This window comes from Lissotriton helveticus, chromosome 3_1 (assembly GCF_964261635.1).
Source record: "Lissotriton helveticus chromosome 3_1, aLisHel1.1, whole genome shotgun sequence".
Lineage (NCBI taxonomy): Eukaryota > Metazoa > Chordata > Amphibia > Caudata > Salamandridae > Lissotriton > Lissotriton helveticus.
This window is the reverse complement of record NC_136061.1, coordinates 1,767,648,442-1,767,665,293: the sequence shown is the minus strand read 5'-3', so window position 1 is coordinate 1,767,665,293 and position 16,852 is coordinate 1,767,648,442. Positions and strand designations below refer to the sequence as shown.

The 16,852-nt window shown below is 45.9% G+C and overlaps 1 protein-coding gene across 7 annotated transcripts in view; it reads left to right on the top strand.

Annotated features, from left to right (window-relative positions):
• Nucleotides 1-16,852, top strand: part of PHACTR4 (phosphatase and actin regulator 4) — a 597,089-nt gene that overhangs the window by 502,686 nt on the left and 77,551 nt on the right. For all 7 annotated transcript variants that reach the window (XM_078682591.1, XM_078682596.1, XM_078682592.1 and 4 more), the window contains one exon: nucleotides 6,310-6,386. In XM_078682591.1, the coding sequence (XP_078538717.1) occupies nucleotides 6,310-6,386 (77 nt within the window). The remainder of the gene's footprint in view (nucleotides 1-6,309; nucleotides 6,387-16,852) is intronic.

Genomic DNA, 16,852 nt, shown 5'->3' with positions numbered 1-16,852 from the left:
AATCAATAGGCAAAAAGTTTTCAGTGTTCACCCTACACCCTGGAACACCAGTAAATTCAGGCAATGCCGGCTGCACCATGACTGGTGCAACCCAGAGGTCAGAACTTTCATCGTCAAGTCTTGCAGCCGCAGGCTGCTGCCCAGCTGCCTCTTGTCTCACTACACCAACTGGAAGTCTAGCAGCCCCAGGCTGCAGCCCAGATGTCTCTTGCCGCACTATTGGCACAGCAATGTCCTCCGCAACCACAGGCACAGCAATGTCCTCCTCAACCACAGGCACATCATCCACACCAAAAGTAGCTTCATCAGCACTCAAAGTGTCTTCATCATCAGATGAAGCCATGTGTAGAGAAAACTCACTACCTGAATCTTCACCTCCCACCTCTGGCTCAGAATCAGAGTCAGACTCTGGACCATGGTCAGAGGAAGAATCAAAAAGCATTCCAACAACTTGCTGAGCAGTAATCCGGCGGCTAGCCATTATCCTTACAAATAAAGGAGTCTGCACAAACAACTCAACAACCCCAACACTGCGCAAAGTAAGATAAAAAATGTAAGACTTTTTCACAAAAAACTATATTTAGAAAAAATATACAATTCACTTACAAGACACAACTACACTCACCAGCACCTACTCTGCAAAGACACAGCAAATAGGCAACGATATCCCACTAGAAAGAAGAAAAAAAAACTTACATCTACAGAAGGACACATCAAAAAAAAATGCAAAACATGTTTTACAATCACAACAAACAGAAACCAAACACTCGTATTACTACACACTTTGCAAAATAAACAATTACATTACAATTGAACAAAAAAAAGGTCTCTTACCAAACACATACAACTACAGAAACAGCAGAACAACAGAACCACCAGTAACAGAACCGCACACTGCAACAATCTAAAGAGAAAAAAAACAATACACATTAGAAGAAACAAAAACAACACACATTACAACAGGCTATGTCACAAATGGGGTGTCTGTCCCCAAGGGGGGAAGATTATGAATCATTATAAACGTGGGCCCCCTGGAAGCAACCCTACGGAGGGCAGAGAGGCCAAATAAAGACACAGCAGAACATACTGAAAACAAATGGGCCCAAGGAAGCAACCCTTGGCCAAGGGGTCGCTCCCTATAAAAAACAAAAACCTGGAGTATAGTGGGCTTTTCTATCCCCCCCTCCCCCCTGGGACCAGAAACTGTAAAAAAAAAAACAGCCACTCCGCCCCCAGGGGCGGGGGGGGCAGAATAGTCTACAATATTTATAATGCCCCCTGGAAGCGACCCTTGCCCAAGGGGTCGCTTCCTTTATAAATATACTAAAATCCCTGGTGTCTAGTGGGCTTTTCTACCCCCCCTGGGTCCAGATGTGGCCCAAAAAACGGCTGATCTGCCCCCAGGGTGGGCAGACAAGTCTAAAAAACATTATGGGCCACTAGGAAGCGACCCTTCCCCAAGGGGTCGCTTCCTTTACAATTATAAATAAATCCCTGGTGTCTAGTGGGCTTTTCTGCCCGCCCTGGGTCCAGATCACGCGCTAACATGGGCGATCTGCCCCCAGGGGGGGCAGAAAAGTCTACACTACATTTTGATGGCCCTGAAAGCGACCCTTGCCCAAGGGGTCGCTTCCTTTACGAATAAAAACTCAATCCCTGGTGTCTAGTGGGCTTTCCTGCCCCCCCTGGGTCCAGATTCCCGAATAAAACGGTTGATCTGCCCCCAGGGGGGGCAGAAAAGTCTAAACAAATAAATGCCCCAGGAAGCGACCCTTTCCCAAGGGGTCGCTTCCTTTTATCAAAAAAATAATCCCTGGTGTCTAGTGGGCTTTTCTGCCCCCCCCTGGGTCGAGATCGCTCGCTAAAACGAGCGATCTCGACCCAGGGGGGGCAGAAAAGTCTGAACAACAAAATTATGGCCCTAGGAAGCGACCCTTGCCCAAGGGGTCGCTACCTTTTCTGAAAAAAAACATCCCTGGTGTCTAGTGGGGCATTACTGGTGCAGGATCGCGACGCTGTGCGCGATGCTGAACCAGGAATGCCCTGCATTGGGACATCAGGGGAGAGGAAACAGTGTTTCCTCCCCCCTGATGCCTCAAGGCACCGAGAAATGGCCCCCCCAGCCAACCGGAGACAAAAACACTCACCTTCTTGCTCGACGCGCTGGAAGCAAATGGCTTCCAGCGCGTCTGGCACTTCCTGATGACGTCGGCGTCACGTTCTCCACGACGCAGGAGGGGCGGGGGGAGCAGCGCGAAGTCTTCCGCTGCCAACCCCCCAAAAACAAACACGATCGGAGCCCCAGGGGGGGAGCGACAGCGCTCCCCCCGAGGGCTGTACTGATGACGGAGCGGGTCCGTCATCAGCACAGCTCAACCGATGCTGATGACGGAACCGCTCCGTCATCAGCATCGAAGGGGTTAAGAGATGTATTTATTTCATTTCCATCTTCACCCCTGCGTTCTATATTCCTTCTAATGATGTGTTCCTATCGACAAAGTCATAGTGTGTTACCTTTAATACCTTTCTGTTTTTTCTGGTCCTCATCTCTACGACAGGCGCGTAGGGACCATACAGATACTGTTTATGCGCACTTCAAAAGCTTAATACTTCAAACAGAGTAATGGAACATACCTTCATCGAGTCTCCGTCAACATCAGTGACGTAGCCAGTGAGTGTGTCATGGGCCCTAGTGCGAAGGAAGAAACTTGTTCTCCTGGCTAAGGTTAGAATTGCAAAATACATCAGTAATCGGGGTTCAGTGAACATTCCGGGCCTCTAGGCCCCGGTGCCACTGCACATGCTGCACCACTTAAAGCCACGCCTCTGCTTAAATAGCATCCTCACTTCAATAAATCTACTAGTGGGTTGTCTCATTCTTTCTGAGTTTTGCAGGCCTGTACATACAGGCGCTGTGGCCTTGGATCCCGGAATTAGATCCCATTAATAAATATGTAAAGGACGGAGTACATTTTCGAAAACACAATGGTGCCCCTTGTATCTGAATATGTAGGCGAAATGTCCAGCTCTTGAAAGCGTATGTCCTTACTATCGTCCACATAAGGAGATATTACTGTCTGGTTTTCATGAAATATCTCAGCAAATGGCATGTTTCTTGACACCACAGTTCCTCGCGTCAGTTGCTTACGTCACAAGGTAGTGTGAGATTTTTGATTTAACCATGGAAGTGCTGACTGCCTTCTGAATCCTTTACAGCATGGCAGATGTTCACAAGTGGGCTGTGTGCGGTGGTCTATACATGGGGAGTCTATGAAAAGAGCAACAAGCATTTGCAATGCAATAGGTCTCGCAGTTACCCGAGTTTAAGCTAAAGGCATTGTCAATGACAATGCCTTTTATTTGTTTTTAAAACAAAAATAAAAGGCATTGTTATTTGCAATGTCAATAGCTCAAACTCGGATAAATGCTAGACCTATTGCATTGCAAATTAAGTTGATTAAGTTAAAGCCATTTGCTTTGCTAATGGTATTGTATAGCAAAGCAAATAGCTTTAACTTAATCAAAGGCGAGACCTATTGCATTTTTAATGCTTGTTTAACCCTCTCATTCACAATGCAAATATATCTTGCAGCATAATACTAATTGCAACATCTCTCAAGTCATTTATGCATACAGGTCACCTGTAGCCTGCTTAACGTGGGTCAAATAAAACAAATGGTGAAGACACAGGTTCTCCAGCATTGTAGCAGGATTAGATGTTGAGTGCAAGGAGCTCCCTTGGCTGAGCATATCCACATCAAGGACAACCCGGTTGAAAGTTTGAAATGGTGGGTACTTGAGAAAGTGAAACTAAACCCTAGGGGCGGGACATAATATCTCTATTGTCCTTGAGGGAGTGCAAGTGGATACATATTTTGGATACGGTAAATCTAGGACTCAATGAGTTAGAAGAAATAAACATGCAGGCAGGAATGCTCAGCAATAGTTAGTTGTAGAGTATGATGAATGCTGCAATTACTGACTTGTTGTGGAACAATGAAGTTCTGATTGTACAGTATATCCATAATGTTTCTGAAAATCTTTTCAGTCAAAATGTTTCTGAAGCTCTCCTTTCTGTCTTGTAATATGAAATAGACACCAATGTAGGCTATTGCTTGGTATATTGTGCTTGTAAATCCAAGTTTAGAACTTCACAGTTCCAAGAGTCCTTGTGTTAGAATGTTATGTCCATTATAATTTGTATGGTCAAGTGCTATCACTTTATAAAGAAAAAGATAAAGTTGTCAGGTTATTTCTTTAGCCTATAAATAGACCAGGAGTACGTTGCAAGCTCAAATGTGTAGATGTATTCCCCACTTTTGGAGACCTACAGTATGAATGTAGTAAAGCAATTGGACTAGGGTGACCTCCCATTACAAACAGAAAGCAACTCCTAACAGGGTGCTCTTTTTAGCCATACTGAACAGGCAGGGTCCTCATTTGGTTATGCACATAAAATACCATGTCTGATTACTATATTCTTTATTAGAATGGGCTGGTTCCTCCCATGATTACATACACTGGGAGCCATAGGACATAATTCCTAATATTGTTTCCCTTTAAACCCTTTTTAATTTCCTCTGTCCGGGTTTTCCATTCGACCACTGCAACGTCAGTGCAGGATTGCTTTTCCTGACAGTATCACGCATTCCTCATCCTGCTCTGTGACGCTGGGGCCACTGCTAGGTTATATATTCCTCCCGACCTTCTACCTGTTAGGCATTCATGACGGAGCATCGGATGCAAGCTTGGCGCTGCGCAATAGTAAATGGTTTTGAAAATACTTAAGATGGCTTTAGGTCACGGCAGAATTCTGTCATCCTGATATTGCTAATTTAGATTACCTTGGAGCTGCGCCTTTTTTAAAGGGTTTTGATTTAAAACGGCGTTTTTAGATACATTTTGGTGCTGCATGATTTTACGATAGTCCAGCTGCTTATATAATTCCCTATCAGTTAGATCTGCTGCGAAAAGAATTCCCAGTGAGCTAGGTCGCACAGTTAGGCAGTTTACCTCTTAGCTTGCTAGGCGCATGTTGAGGCAAGTCACGGACCGGGTATATAAATTACTAAAAGCGGCACATCTTCTCACCTGCATTCTGCTCTTGTAGGGGGACATAAGATGTGGAATAATTGGTCGAGAAGCCCAGTTTGTGAATATTTTCTACGATTCGTTCTAGAATCTGCTGGAAGCAATGACATTGTAAGTCTAACCAGTTGTTTGTGGCTTAAGCGCTCTACAGAAGGGGCCTCTCCTTTCCCAACAGAGCATAGCTAGATAGATATCTGCTGCAATTCACTTCTATCACCAAGCAGCAGTAAAACTGTTACAAACTTCTGTGCATGCTCACCCTACAAGCACTATTTCAACCTCAACAGCACTGTTAACTGGTGTGCCACTCCCACTCCAGGATATTTGCAGAGCAGCTACCTGGAAAAGTATGCATACCTTTACAAAACACTGCTGCCTCGCTTTACCTCCTCAAGGGGATATAGCAGTAGGCCAAGCTATTCGAAGACATCTTTTCCGGTAAGGGAGAACTACCAACCTATTACTAGTCCTGCACATTGCCTATAATAGAATGTCTTTTCTGTCTTTACAGCATATTGAAATGTTCTCATATTTTGAGCAAAATATTATAAGCGATGTTCATGGTTATGTCTTTGTTTATCCTATATAAAAGGAATATCACTATAGAATTGTATTCCTAACGACTCACAGTTCCATGAGCCTCATTGCTGCTTTATACTCTAATTCAAGCATTTGAGTCTGTGAAAGTTCCAATACTGGAGTAAGAAAATAAGTTACTTACCTGTAAGTGTAGTTCTCCAGTATTGGACTTTTTCATAGATTCACATGCGACCCACCTTTAAGTGGGTCTTCGGCACTCGTGCTATAGAAAATCTGAGGGACTGTCGCTTCTGTCTGGAGTGTTCTAGAGGGCAGAGAGCTTGAATGTTTGAAGTATACGTTTGGTCTCTTTTTTAAATAAACTATGATGGGTTGCAACTTTGAAGGGTCTAGGGCCTCCAAGCTTTATCTTTAACATTGTATCACTATTATATGGTATCGGGGACCCCATCTTGACGACGGAGAACGATTCAGGCACGGAAAGCTACGAAAGATTCCAAAACTGGAGAACTACAGTTACAGATAAGTAACTTATAATCTTCCTCTTTTGTAACCTCCCACTGTCCAACTGTGTATCCTTTCTTTCCATGTCTGTGTTTCTCATCTTACCCATCCTTCTCAAACAGGGCTTGTGTTTTGAAGTCATAGAAAGTGTTAATATGTCCTCTTACATCACAGGCTGCCATACGAAAGGAGTTGAATGATTTCAAGGGCCAAGAGATGGAGGTGCATGAGGACAGCAAACAATATACCAGGTGAGAACTTCAACCTTTAACATTGAGTACATATAGCATGCTCTCTTATATTCCAGACAGCACCCAGACTGCCCCAACTCTCCTTTGAGAAGCCGGTAATATCTGTTTACTTCACTGATTGGAACACATCAATTTGATAGTATTAAAAATCCGCCCAGCTACATGTGCAGTGCTCCTTGTTCAGGTCTGTCTCTTCCACACCTGCATCTTTTTATCCTGCTTTGTCAGGTAAATGCTTGGTGCGGTCTTGGTGTTTTATAAAAATGTGAAGTTGCCTTGGTTATTGGTTTCTTCCACACCTTTTAACTATTTAGCATTCCTTTTCTTTGTGCGCTGTTAATCCTGCGATATATCGGTCAATTTCCTACCCTGCTTGTGATATTCCTTTCAGAGAAGGACTTGGATAGGATAGGAAAATGACCATCCTGTGCAAGATGTCCCTTCTGTCACGTAAAAGCTATAATTGTTCATTTATTAAAACCGTGATTCCTCCATTTCTCCCTGAAAAAGATCTTACGATTCATATTACCAGATCAGTACAAAGCACGCAATTCCAATCCTGTTCAGCGTTATGTATTGGATTGATACTAGACGATTGACACTTAACCTTTTAATTTTATGCAAAGGACATGAGCAAAAGGGTCAGAACCTGTACTGATGGTTGTGCATGTGGAGCTTGATAACCACCTGCACAAGCCAGTGTGGTGTTGGCATTGTTTCTTAGTTTGCAAACATATTAAACAACCCAAAAAAGATTGTGCACGCAAATTACGTTCAAGAAATGTTAAAACCATAAAAACAAGACGTTTTTACTAAAGGAATCACTAAATGAAATGTTTATTATTCATTGTAGTAACACATTTGAGAGGGGCATAGCGGGTGACTAGAGCTGAAAGCATAGCAGTACAGGTCCACAAATGCAGTCAATAGTCTTTTAAGAACAAGACCATTCTAACATGGGTGCTGTAAGAAATCGAAGTATTAGTTGAAGAGGGTGAGAACCCACTTCAAATAATAATCATGATCATTGTCTGGCTTATCCACTACTGTCCCTAAATAAACCTGTGCTTAGTTCTCTTGTAGCTTGGCACAAAGCGGTCAGGGTTAACTTGGAGGCAATGTTCAAAGTATTTATCCAACACTCAAACAATAATAAAGTGAAAACACAGCACAAGACAAATCCGAGTCCAATTTTAGAAAGATGGAGAATAATGTAATAAATAAAACTACACCAAAGCAGGAATCCAATAAGATATTGAGAGATTCATTTTTAAAGTTTGAATTAAAAAATAGTGCCAAAAAATACAAAGTGCCAACTGCGGGTATCTGGTGTTTCTAGACAGTTCAAAGTCAAAAGTTTAAGGCCACCCACAATGGATTGCCGGTTATATACAGGTACCAGGTTTGTCCCAGTGGAAAGTTTACTTTCTGATTTAAAACTTTTATGGAGAAAACGTGGTCGTCGACGAGGCGGCGGGGTAAGCTGGATCTGAAGAGGGGCTCGACAACCGGCCTGCTGAAGAGTGGGGTCCTGGTGAAGTCATCGACTAAGGCGGGAAAGGTCCGAGCCAGCGAAGTCCATGCCCAGGAAAGTCTGTTGATCGCATGCTGCTTGGATTCTCTCCCGGTGAAGCCCTCTATGTTCGGACTTAAAAACTTTTCTCGAGGTTGGATTTGCTTCAGCAGTGCAAACCAGCAAGTTGAGGCCAACCAGCGATCAGACATTGACGGTTGCGATGTGAACAGCTGCGCCTTCGACAGTGACCCCAGTCTCAGTCAGTTCTCTAGGCAGAAAATGTACAAAACGTTTCAGAGTCCCATTTCTTGCAGTTTGGGGACAGGAGGAGTACACTCTTCCAGCAGCCAAGGGTCTAGGATCTGGTGGGGGGCACCACTTGGAGGTTAGGACTCACTCCAACAGAGGGCAGCATCAGGGTCCAGTCTGGTCCAGTTGGAACTGGTCAGCTGGGCAGTTGCAAGGAGAGAAGCCTTTGGAAGCTTGTTTTGTCCCTCTAGCTCAAACAGTTGGTCAGTCAACGGATGCTTGGAGTAACATCTGGGGTCTTGGGTTCAAGACAGGCAGGTCCAGTTTTTAAAGTTCTTCAGAGATCAGTGCAGCCCTTCTTCTGGTTCTTTACTGGTCCAGGAGCAGTCTGAGGGATCCACATTTATGCCCTCTGCCATCCAGTGGGTGGAGGGCAATCCCTAAACCAGTTCTGGTCAATTCCTTTGGGTTTGAAGCCAGCCTGACCAGAGAGACCAAAGAGGCTGAGGTGTAAGCTTCATGTGTCAGTGAGTGGATAGACATCCTTTGAAGCTCAAGTAGGGACAGGGGTACAGCCCCTGGGCCATCCTGTCAAGGGGGTAGATTATCCCTGCACACCCAAATCCCTTTATCTACTGTTAATAGTTTTAACTAGTTTTAATCTATGGGAGAGCCAACCTTGCCATAGTGAGAAACATCTATGGAGGTTTTTCACTGTCAGGACATGTAAAACCTTAAATAATCAAGTCTGACTCTTAAATACCATGTATATTACCCTTTGGGATTTTAGGACCTATCCTGGGTATGACTTGTAAGCATTAAAAAAAGAAGGGTTAGGCTTGGCAAAGGGGTTATTTTGCCAGGTCGAAATGACAGTTTTAAAGCCACCTAGCCAGGCTGAGGTGGCAGCCTTGAGACACGTTTTGCAGTCCTAATGTAGTGCTGTGGCCCACCGGTAGCATTTAACCACATTAGTGCTAAGGCAATTCCCCCTCTGTGCTGCAACCCCTTGATTACCATTGTTCATGACAAGGTCAGCTCGTCATCAGCACAGGAGCAGTGTACTGCATGACGAGCTGAGCTCGTCATGAGCATGGAAGGGGTTAATTTATAGGCCATGGTACAGGTAGTACAATGCACTTTACAAGTAAGTTAAATGTGCCATTCGGGGGTATACTAGCTCTAATAGGTTTAAAGGGGAGAGTTCAAGCACTTTACCTCTTGTTAGGAGGGGTAAAGTGCACACACACAGCTCTACCATCAACAAAAATAAGGTTCAGTAAAAAGGCAAAAAAAAATCCCAGGTGACCCTGCAGGAGGGGCACATTTTTAACAGCTGCACTCATTCCTATAATTCTGACCTGGAACATGGAATTACTCTTGTAGGCAGGTGGGAAACTGTTACTGGATCACCTTGTGCATGTATGTTAGTGCCCCGAAATTTGAAATGTCGCTGAATGTCATCGCTGGACTGCAATAATATGGGGCACATGACTCCCTCATATTTCAACATATATCCGTGGCCACTGAAGTCAACACAAAGTTATGATAGGGAAAGGGCAAGGTAAACCCTGTCATGCTATTAAAAAGGGGTGAAAGATTACAATGTTCTCCCTTGTAAAATACAAATTGTGTGTCTGAAGTTGTAGCAGCTAGTCTCTGTGTACAATGACAGCTAATGCAAAGACCATGGGCAGTTGCTCGAAAAACATGTCATTGAGCTGGAAATAATACTTTTTAAAGATGCTCAGCCTTTTTACATGCATCCTAATCCTCAAACCCTCTTGATATAATCAGAAGTACTCAGCATGTGGAAATAAGTACACCACCATGATTCCTTCATGTGCTACCGTGCCATTTCTTGTGCATTTTTACCACTGTGCTGCATACAAAAATCACATGGACTACACCTATTCACTGAGCTCAGTGAGTTTACTTATCGAATCTCAAATGGACAAGATGTCCAAATTGTGGAGTGTCAGTTGTCCGTGTGAACCATCCATATGTGTCACATTAACTACAACTACGGTGCTGGCAAGTAAGACCTAGTTAAAATCTACTTTTCATGCACGATAGTCATGATTGAGTACTAGATCTTTACATGGACTGTAAAGATCTGTTTTACCATAATACAGATAATGGTGCAAATGTCTAAATCGCTGTTGGTTTCTCCAAGAAGAGGTATGTGCATTTTCTAACATACTGAACTAGTCATTTTACACATGCTGTGATACGATTTCTTAGGATTGTCAGGGTTTTTCTACCAGTATGTCCAGCCTATAATTTCTCCAGTAAGACCAGAAAACTGTCCAAACTTGTGACTATATATCTGTTTCTTCTGTCATTCAGAAGTTCAAGAAACAAAGTTGACTTTGCTTTATCATTAAGGAAGACATTTGCTGCAAGCAGAAGCATATTCTCTTTAAATAATTGAGGTGAAATTCTGTGAAATACTGGAATTCTCTCATCAACAGGCTAGAAGGGCATACTACACTCTTCAGTACTTAATTGCACAGGCAGCTGTGATTCAGACAAATCTCGTAAAGGATGCACTCACCTTATGCAACCATTTTTTGTCTATTTCCCAGGACATGCGCACTGGAAAAAACACAAAGGTTAAAAGTGGTGTTATAATTAGGTAAAAATGTATTTTAAGTACTATCTTAAACTAAAAAAAATATGAAATTTACCAGTTCTAGTTAACTGAAGTACCTAGAACTTTCGAACTTACCATACATCGTGATGTCATTAATTGTCATTTCAGATGTTACCAGTAATGATATCCATGATATTGTAGAATATGTTACGAGTGAAGTAATATGTGAAGTCCTAAGCAGTACATGTCAAGTGCAAAAGTTATTGTTGCTTCAGCTAACTAAAACTGGTGAATTTCAGTGTTTTTTTGTTGTTCTAAATGGGGTTTTCTCCAGTATAAGGGGTGTCTTTCATAGATTCTTCTTGTGGGAAGCTGCGCCTTTTTGAAAAGGACCCCCACCAGAAGTGTATTTACTGTTTATATCCTGATCATGTGGCTGCCAACCAAGTATTGTAGAACTTTTTCTACTAAGACTTTAAAGGACAGGGAAGGCCGTCTTCTCCTTTGGCTGCAGCGTCTTAAGGACAAGGACTCTGTTTTGTCCGACGCAGAAAGTTTGCATTCTGGTTTTTCATCAGCAGCCTCAAAGCGGGGTAGTGTTCAGGAGGTTCCTTCTCCTTTCCTCAAGAAACCTAAATTGGCTTTGCCTGTGGCTCCTGTGATGTCTTCTGCCACTCCTACCACAGCTACGCCCACGAGACCTGGCTCTCAGGCGTCTTTGGCAACCTCTCGAGGTGTTTCCACGCCTCTTAAAGTTTCACCGCCGACGGACGCCTCGACGAGCGCTCCCACGACAAGAGCAGCTTTGCTTGCAATTTCGACGACGACGCTGACTACCTCTTCAGCATTTTCCTCGTCGACGACGGTTTCGTCGACAGCCTCGACGTCGACGAGGGTTTCATCATCGTCTGCACCTGTCCCGTCGACGATTCCCATCTCGTCGATGAAGAAGAGAGAGTCCACGTCGACGCAAGACCAAATGTCGACGTCGACGACGCCGTCGGCTACAGCCTCGTCGACCAAAGTCCCGTCGACGAAGAAGACCTCGTCGACGGGCTCGTCGACGAAGAGAGGCCCGTCGACGAAGACAGGCCCGTCGTCGAAAACATGCCCGTCGACGAAGACAAGCCCGTCGACGAAGACTGGCTCGTCTACGGAGTCAGTGCCAGCGTCAACGATCAACACGTCGACGGCTACAGCTACAGTGCATCGCCCGTCGACGACACCGTCGCCGATCCCGTCGACGGCCTCGACGAAGATTTCTGCTTAATCAACATTGCCAAAGTCAGCCTCGTCGACACTACCGACGACAGTTCCGGCGACGACGGCATCCCTGTCGTTTGCGTCATTCCCGTTGGTGCCATTGCAGACAGCGAAATCGTCGCACCTTCGCAGTACGCTACCTTGCCAACAAATCTCTGATCCAGAGACTCAACCACCTTCTCCAATGTTTGCAACAAGTACAGAGCATGACACTCAGTCGGATCAGGAAGAGGGCACGTTTGGAGCAGCACGTAGTCCCTCTGACTTGATTAATAAAATGTCAGGACACAGATTCTAATGATGACAATGGCCCAGAATTTCAAGAACAACAGTTCAATCAAGCTCCTGTGGCTACCATTCCTTTGTCTTTAATATCTAATCTCCAAAGTATGCTGGATGATTATAATCGCCGTTTTCCTGCCTCACAGCAGGCAACACCCGCTACTGAGGCACTACCTACACCTGCATTGCCGTCTTTTATACCACCAGTACCTTCTCAGGTTCATAGGTCTGTCAGCATCCATACTACCATCTATCCGCACAATGCAGAGGCGGAGGAAGCGGATGCGGAATGTGAGGAAGGTGAAGTCGCTGACAACACCGATGATGATGCAGGCGACCAGGATATGACTGAATATGATGATTACCAGGCGCAGACGCCCTCTCCTCAACCTGGTACCTCGAGTGAGTCTCCACCAGTGGACATTGCCAGCTTCCATCTTTTAATGGATAAGGCGGCTCAAGGTTTCAAACTCCCACGCTCTCAACGCGAGGAGGAATGTTTTCTTTACGATTTTAAAGACAAACCTTTCAAGCAGGTGCACACAATCCCAATAATTGATTTTGTATGGAAAGAGGGTGTTAAGCTAATGAATGCTCCAAATTCCTTACCTGCACAGATTCCGCGCCTTGAAAAGTACAAGGCCCCTACAGGTTCTCCAGCTTGCCTGGTATCACATCCTAAGCCAGACTCTGTCGTGACTCAGGCAGCACAGCGTAGAGCACGTAATCCGGCGTCCCAAATCACAGCCCCTCCGGATAGAGAGGGTCGGTGCCTGGATGCAATTGGCCGCAAGTTCTCGACCATGGCCTCCACGTCTGTCCGAGCAGCCAATGCCTTGGCCATTTTGGGTCGTTATGACCGTCAGATGTGGTCGGACGTTGCAGATTATGTGGCACTCGTTCCTGATGCTTCCATGGCTGACGCACAGCAGATCCTCCGCGATGGACAAAGAGCTGCGGAAGAATCATCGACTGTGCTGTCGATATTGCGAACACTGGCTTCCGCCTCCTGGCAAGTGCGGCTGCACTCCGGCGTCAAGGCTGGCTGAAGTCCACCTCCTTCCGGCAGGAAGTTCAAGCCAGAATACTGGATATGCCATACGATGGTAAATCATTATTCGGATCCCATATTGATGATGCCCTTGAGTCCATCAAGAAGGACACCGATACGGCTAAGTCCTTAGGCACGCTACAATTTCGCAAGCAGTCCTTTCGAGGTGCGCGCGGACGCGGCACTTCCTCAAACTTTCGAGGTGGTCAGCAATACCGTTCATACAATCAGGGCGGCCAACGTTACACCTCCAATCAACAGCCTCGCCAACAACCCGCCAAGACATTCAGAGGAAAGTCGTCCTATCGTGGCGGAAATCAAAAACTTCAATGACTTTTGCCGCTCTCAAAGTGTTGGAGGACGAATCTCTCTGTTTTATTCCCAGTGGTCCTTGATCACCTCGGATCAATGGGTTTTGGACATTGTCAAACGGGGTCATTCCCTGGAATTCACAGAGATTCCTCCTTGCACCCCACCTCGTGGCCCACCTCCTCCGCATCTCGAGGAGCTTTACCATCAGGTCCGTCTTCTTGTACTGAAAGGGGCAGTCGAAGTGGTCCCGAAACATCTAAGAGGACAGGGTTTTTACTCTCGTTTTTTCCTCATACTCAAGAAGAACGGAGATTGGCGGCCCATTCTGGATCTGATGGCTCTCAACCAGTTTCTAAAGTCGCAGTCATTCCGTATGCTAACATTACTGGAGGTCCTGCGTCTTCTGTCCAGCGAAGATTTTATGACCACCATAGATCTTCAGGACGCTTACTTTCACGTCCCCATCATCGCACAACATAGTCAGTACCTACGGTTCAAAGTGGGAACCATGCATTTCCAGTTCAAAGTTCTACCCTTCGGACTGCGTTCAGCTCCTCGTGTGTTCACGAAGGTACTGGCCCCGGTGGTGGCTCACCTGCGTTTACAGGGAATTCAGATCTTTCCCTATCTAGACGATTGCATCTCAAGTCTCAATGCCCCCTTCGACTCGGTCAGGACACACACCTTTGCCAACAAGTGTTTCAGTCTCTGGGGTTGACCATCAACGTCGAGAAGTCACAGTTTGCACCCCTGCAAATCAGGTCCTTCCTGGGAGCGATCCTGGACACGCAGCTTTCAAAAGCATTTGTCTCTCACGAAAGACGTCTAAAAATACTTCGTCTGGTCGCACTCATTCGACGAAAACAGTCCATTTCTGTTCGGACGTTAAAATCCTTCTTGGGAATGGCCTCGACATGTATCGCACTGATCCCAAATTGCAGGTTGCGCACACGTCCTATTCAGGAAGAACTGGACTTACAGTGGCGCCAGGTCTCCGGGTCTTTCAACGACCTACTTGCCGTCACAGCACGTATGAGAATGAGCCTGCGTTGGTGGGCGCAGTCCGCGAATCTGAAAATGGGTGTGTCCTTCCTCGACCATACTCCGGACCTGACGCTGACGACAGACGCCTCCCTGGAGGGGTGGGGCGCTCATCTCCAGGGCCTCTCCATCAAGGGCAAGTGGTCACCAATACAGCGCAAGTGGCATATCAACAGGCTAGAATTGATGGCAATCTTTCTGGCGCTCAAATCGTTCCTCCCAGTTCTTCACGGAGAGTCAGTGCTGATCCAAACGGACAATACCACCAGTATGCACTACATAAACAAACAGGGCGGGACCAGGTCTCCACTTCTGTCCCGTTTGGCCCAGTCAATCTGGGACTGGGCTCTCCGCCATCACATCACCCTGACGTCCACCTTCCGGGGGTGTCAAATCTTCTAGCAGACTCTTTAAGCAGATCCACGTCCTCAACACACGAATGGGAACTGCACCAACCGACTCTGGATCTGGTGTTCCGCCAATGGGGTCACCCAGATCTGGACCTCTTTGCAACACCGGAGAATCGGAAATGCCCGTCTTATGCAAGTTGGCATCCCCACCCAGGATCCTGCGGGAATGCCCTTTTGATCAACGGGTGCGATCTATTCGCTTACGCTTTTCCTCCGCTCCCGTTGATACAGCGGGTACTGTGGAAGATGCGGAGGCAGCCTTGCCACATTCTGCTGATCGCACCTCGTTGGCCCAGACAAGCATGGTTTACGGAACTGCTTCTGATGTCCCAGTGCGAGCCCATTCCTCTACGTCCTCGTCCAGACCTCTTAACGATGGACAAGGGCCTAGTGTGTCATCCAGATCCCTCAACGCTTCAAATGTGGGCATGGAACCTGAGTACCTTGAGTTCGCGGACTTGAACATATCCCAGGAGTGCAGAGACATTCTAGCTCAAGCCAGAGCTCCGTCTACCATTAAGACGTACAAACTTAAATGGAAGCGGTTCTGTCATTGGTGCGTTTCAGCCAATATCCATCCTATACATTCCACTCCTGAACAGCTCCTTCCATTCTTTTTGAGTCTCGCTCAGTCAGGACTCTCTCATGCTACTCTGAGAGTCTTCTTAGCTGCTATATCTCGCTTCCGACATGATGGCTCATCATCCCTCTGTTCATCGCGAGTTATACGTCAATTCTTCAAAGGGCTCTTCCGCAGGTTTCCACCTGTGCGTCGCCCTCCGCCAGCTTGGCACCTCAATGTGGTATTAGCTCAACTTATGAAGTCACCCTTTGAGCCTGTCCATAAGGCCAACATAAAATTCATCACTCGGAAAGTGGCTCTTCTTCTGGCTTTGACCTCATCTCGTCGCGTGAGCGACCTTCACGCTTTTACTGTCAAGCCCCCTTATCTACAGTTCAAACCGAATGGAGTGGCACTGCGCACCAACCCTTCTTACCTACCTAAAGTACCTACGGATTTTCATTTAAATGAGCCTGTATTCCTTAAGACTTTCTTTCCGGATCCTACATCTCCGGCGGAGCAACGCCTACATTCGTTAGACATCAAGCGATGTCTTAAATTTTACATTGCAAAGACTGCTCAATTCCGCAAGTCCGACCAATTATTCATTGCATATGGACGATTGCGCAGAGGACATCCAGTTTCCAAGCCGACGATTGCCAGGTGGCTTTCCTCAGCCATTGCTTTCTGCCACCAGCAAGCGGGCAGACCATTGCAGTCTTCAGTGAGGGCTCATTCTACGAGGGCGATGTCTTCGTCCACCGCCCTGTTTGCTGGTGTGCTACTTCATCAGATCTGCCGTGCAGCGACATGGTCCAGCAGGCACACTTTCACCAAACATTACTGTTTGGATGCCATCAACGAAGCGGATACTGCAGTGGGGCAGGCAGTGCTTCGCCATCTTTTTCAGTAAGGTGAGCCTCTGTTCCCTCCTCCTTATTATCTCCTGTGATTGCTTTGCCGTTATGTACTGTATTATTTTATGATAGTACTGTCTGGTTTTATGCTTCTTATGCTTAGCAATCTCAGTTTCTAGGAGGTTACTGCTTTCTATTCTATTCAAGCATGTGAATCTATGAAAGACACCCTTAATACTGGAGAAGAACAATTGTTACTTACCTGTAAACAGGTGGTTCTCCAGTATTGGTGTCTTTCATAGATTCACATGCGACCCACCCTCCTCC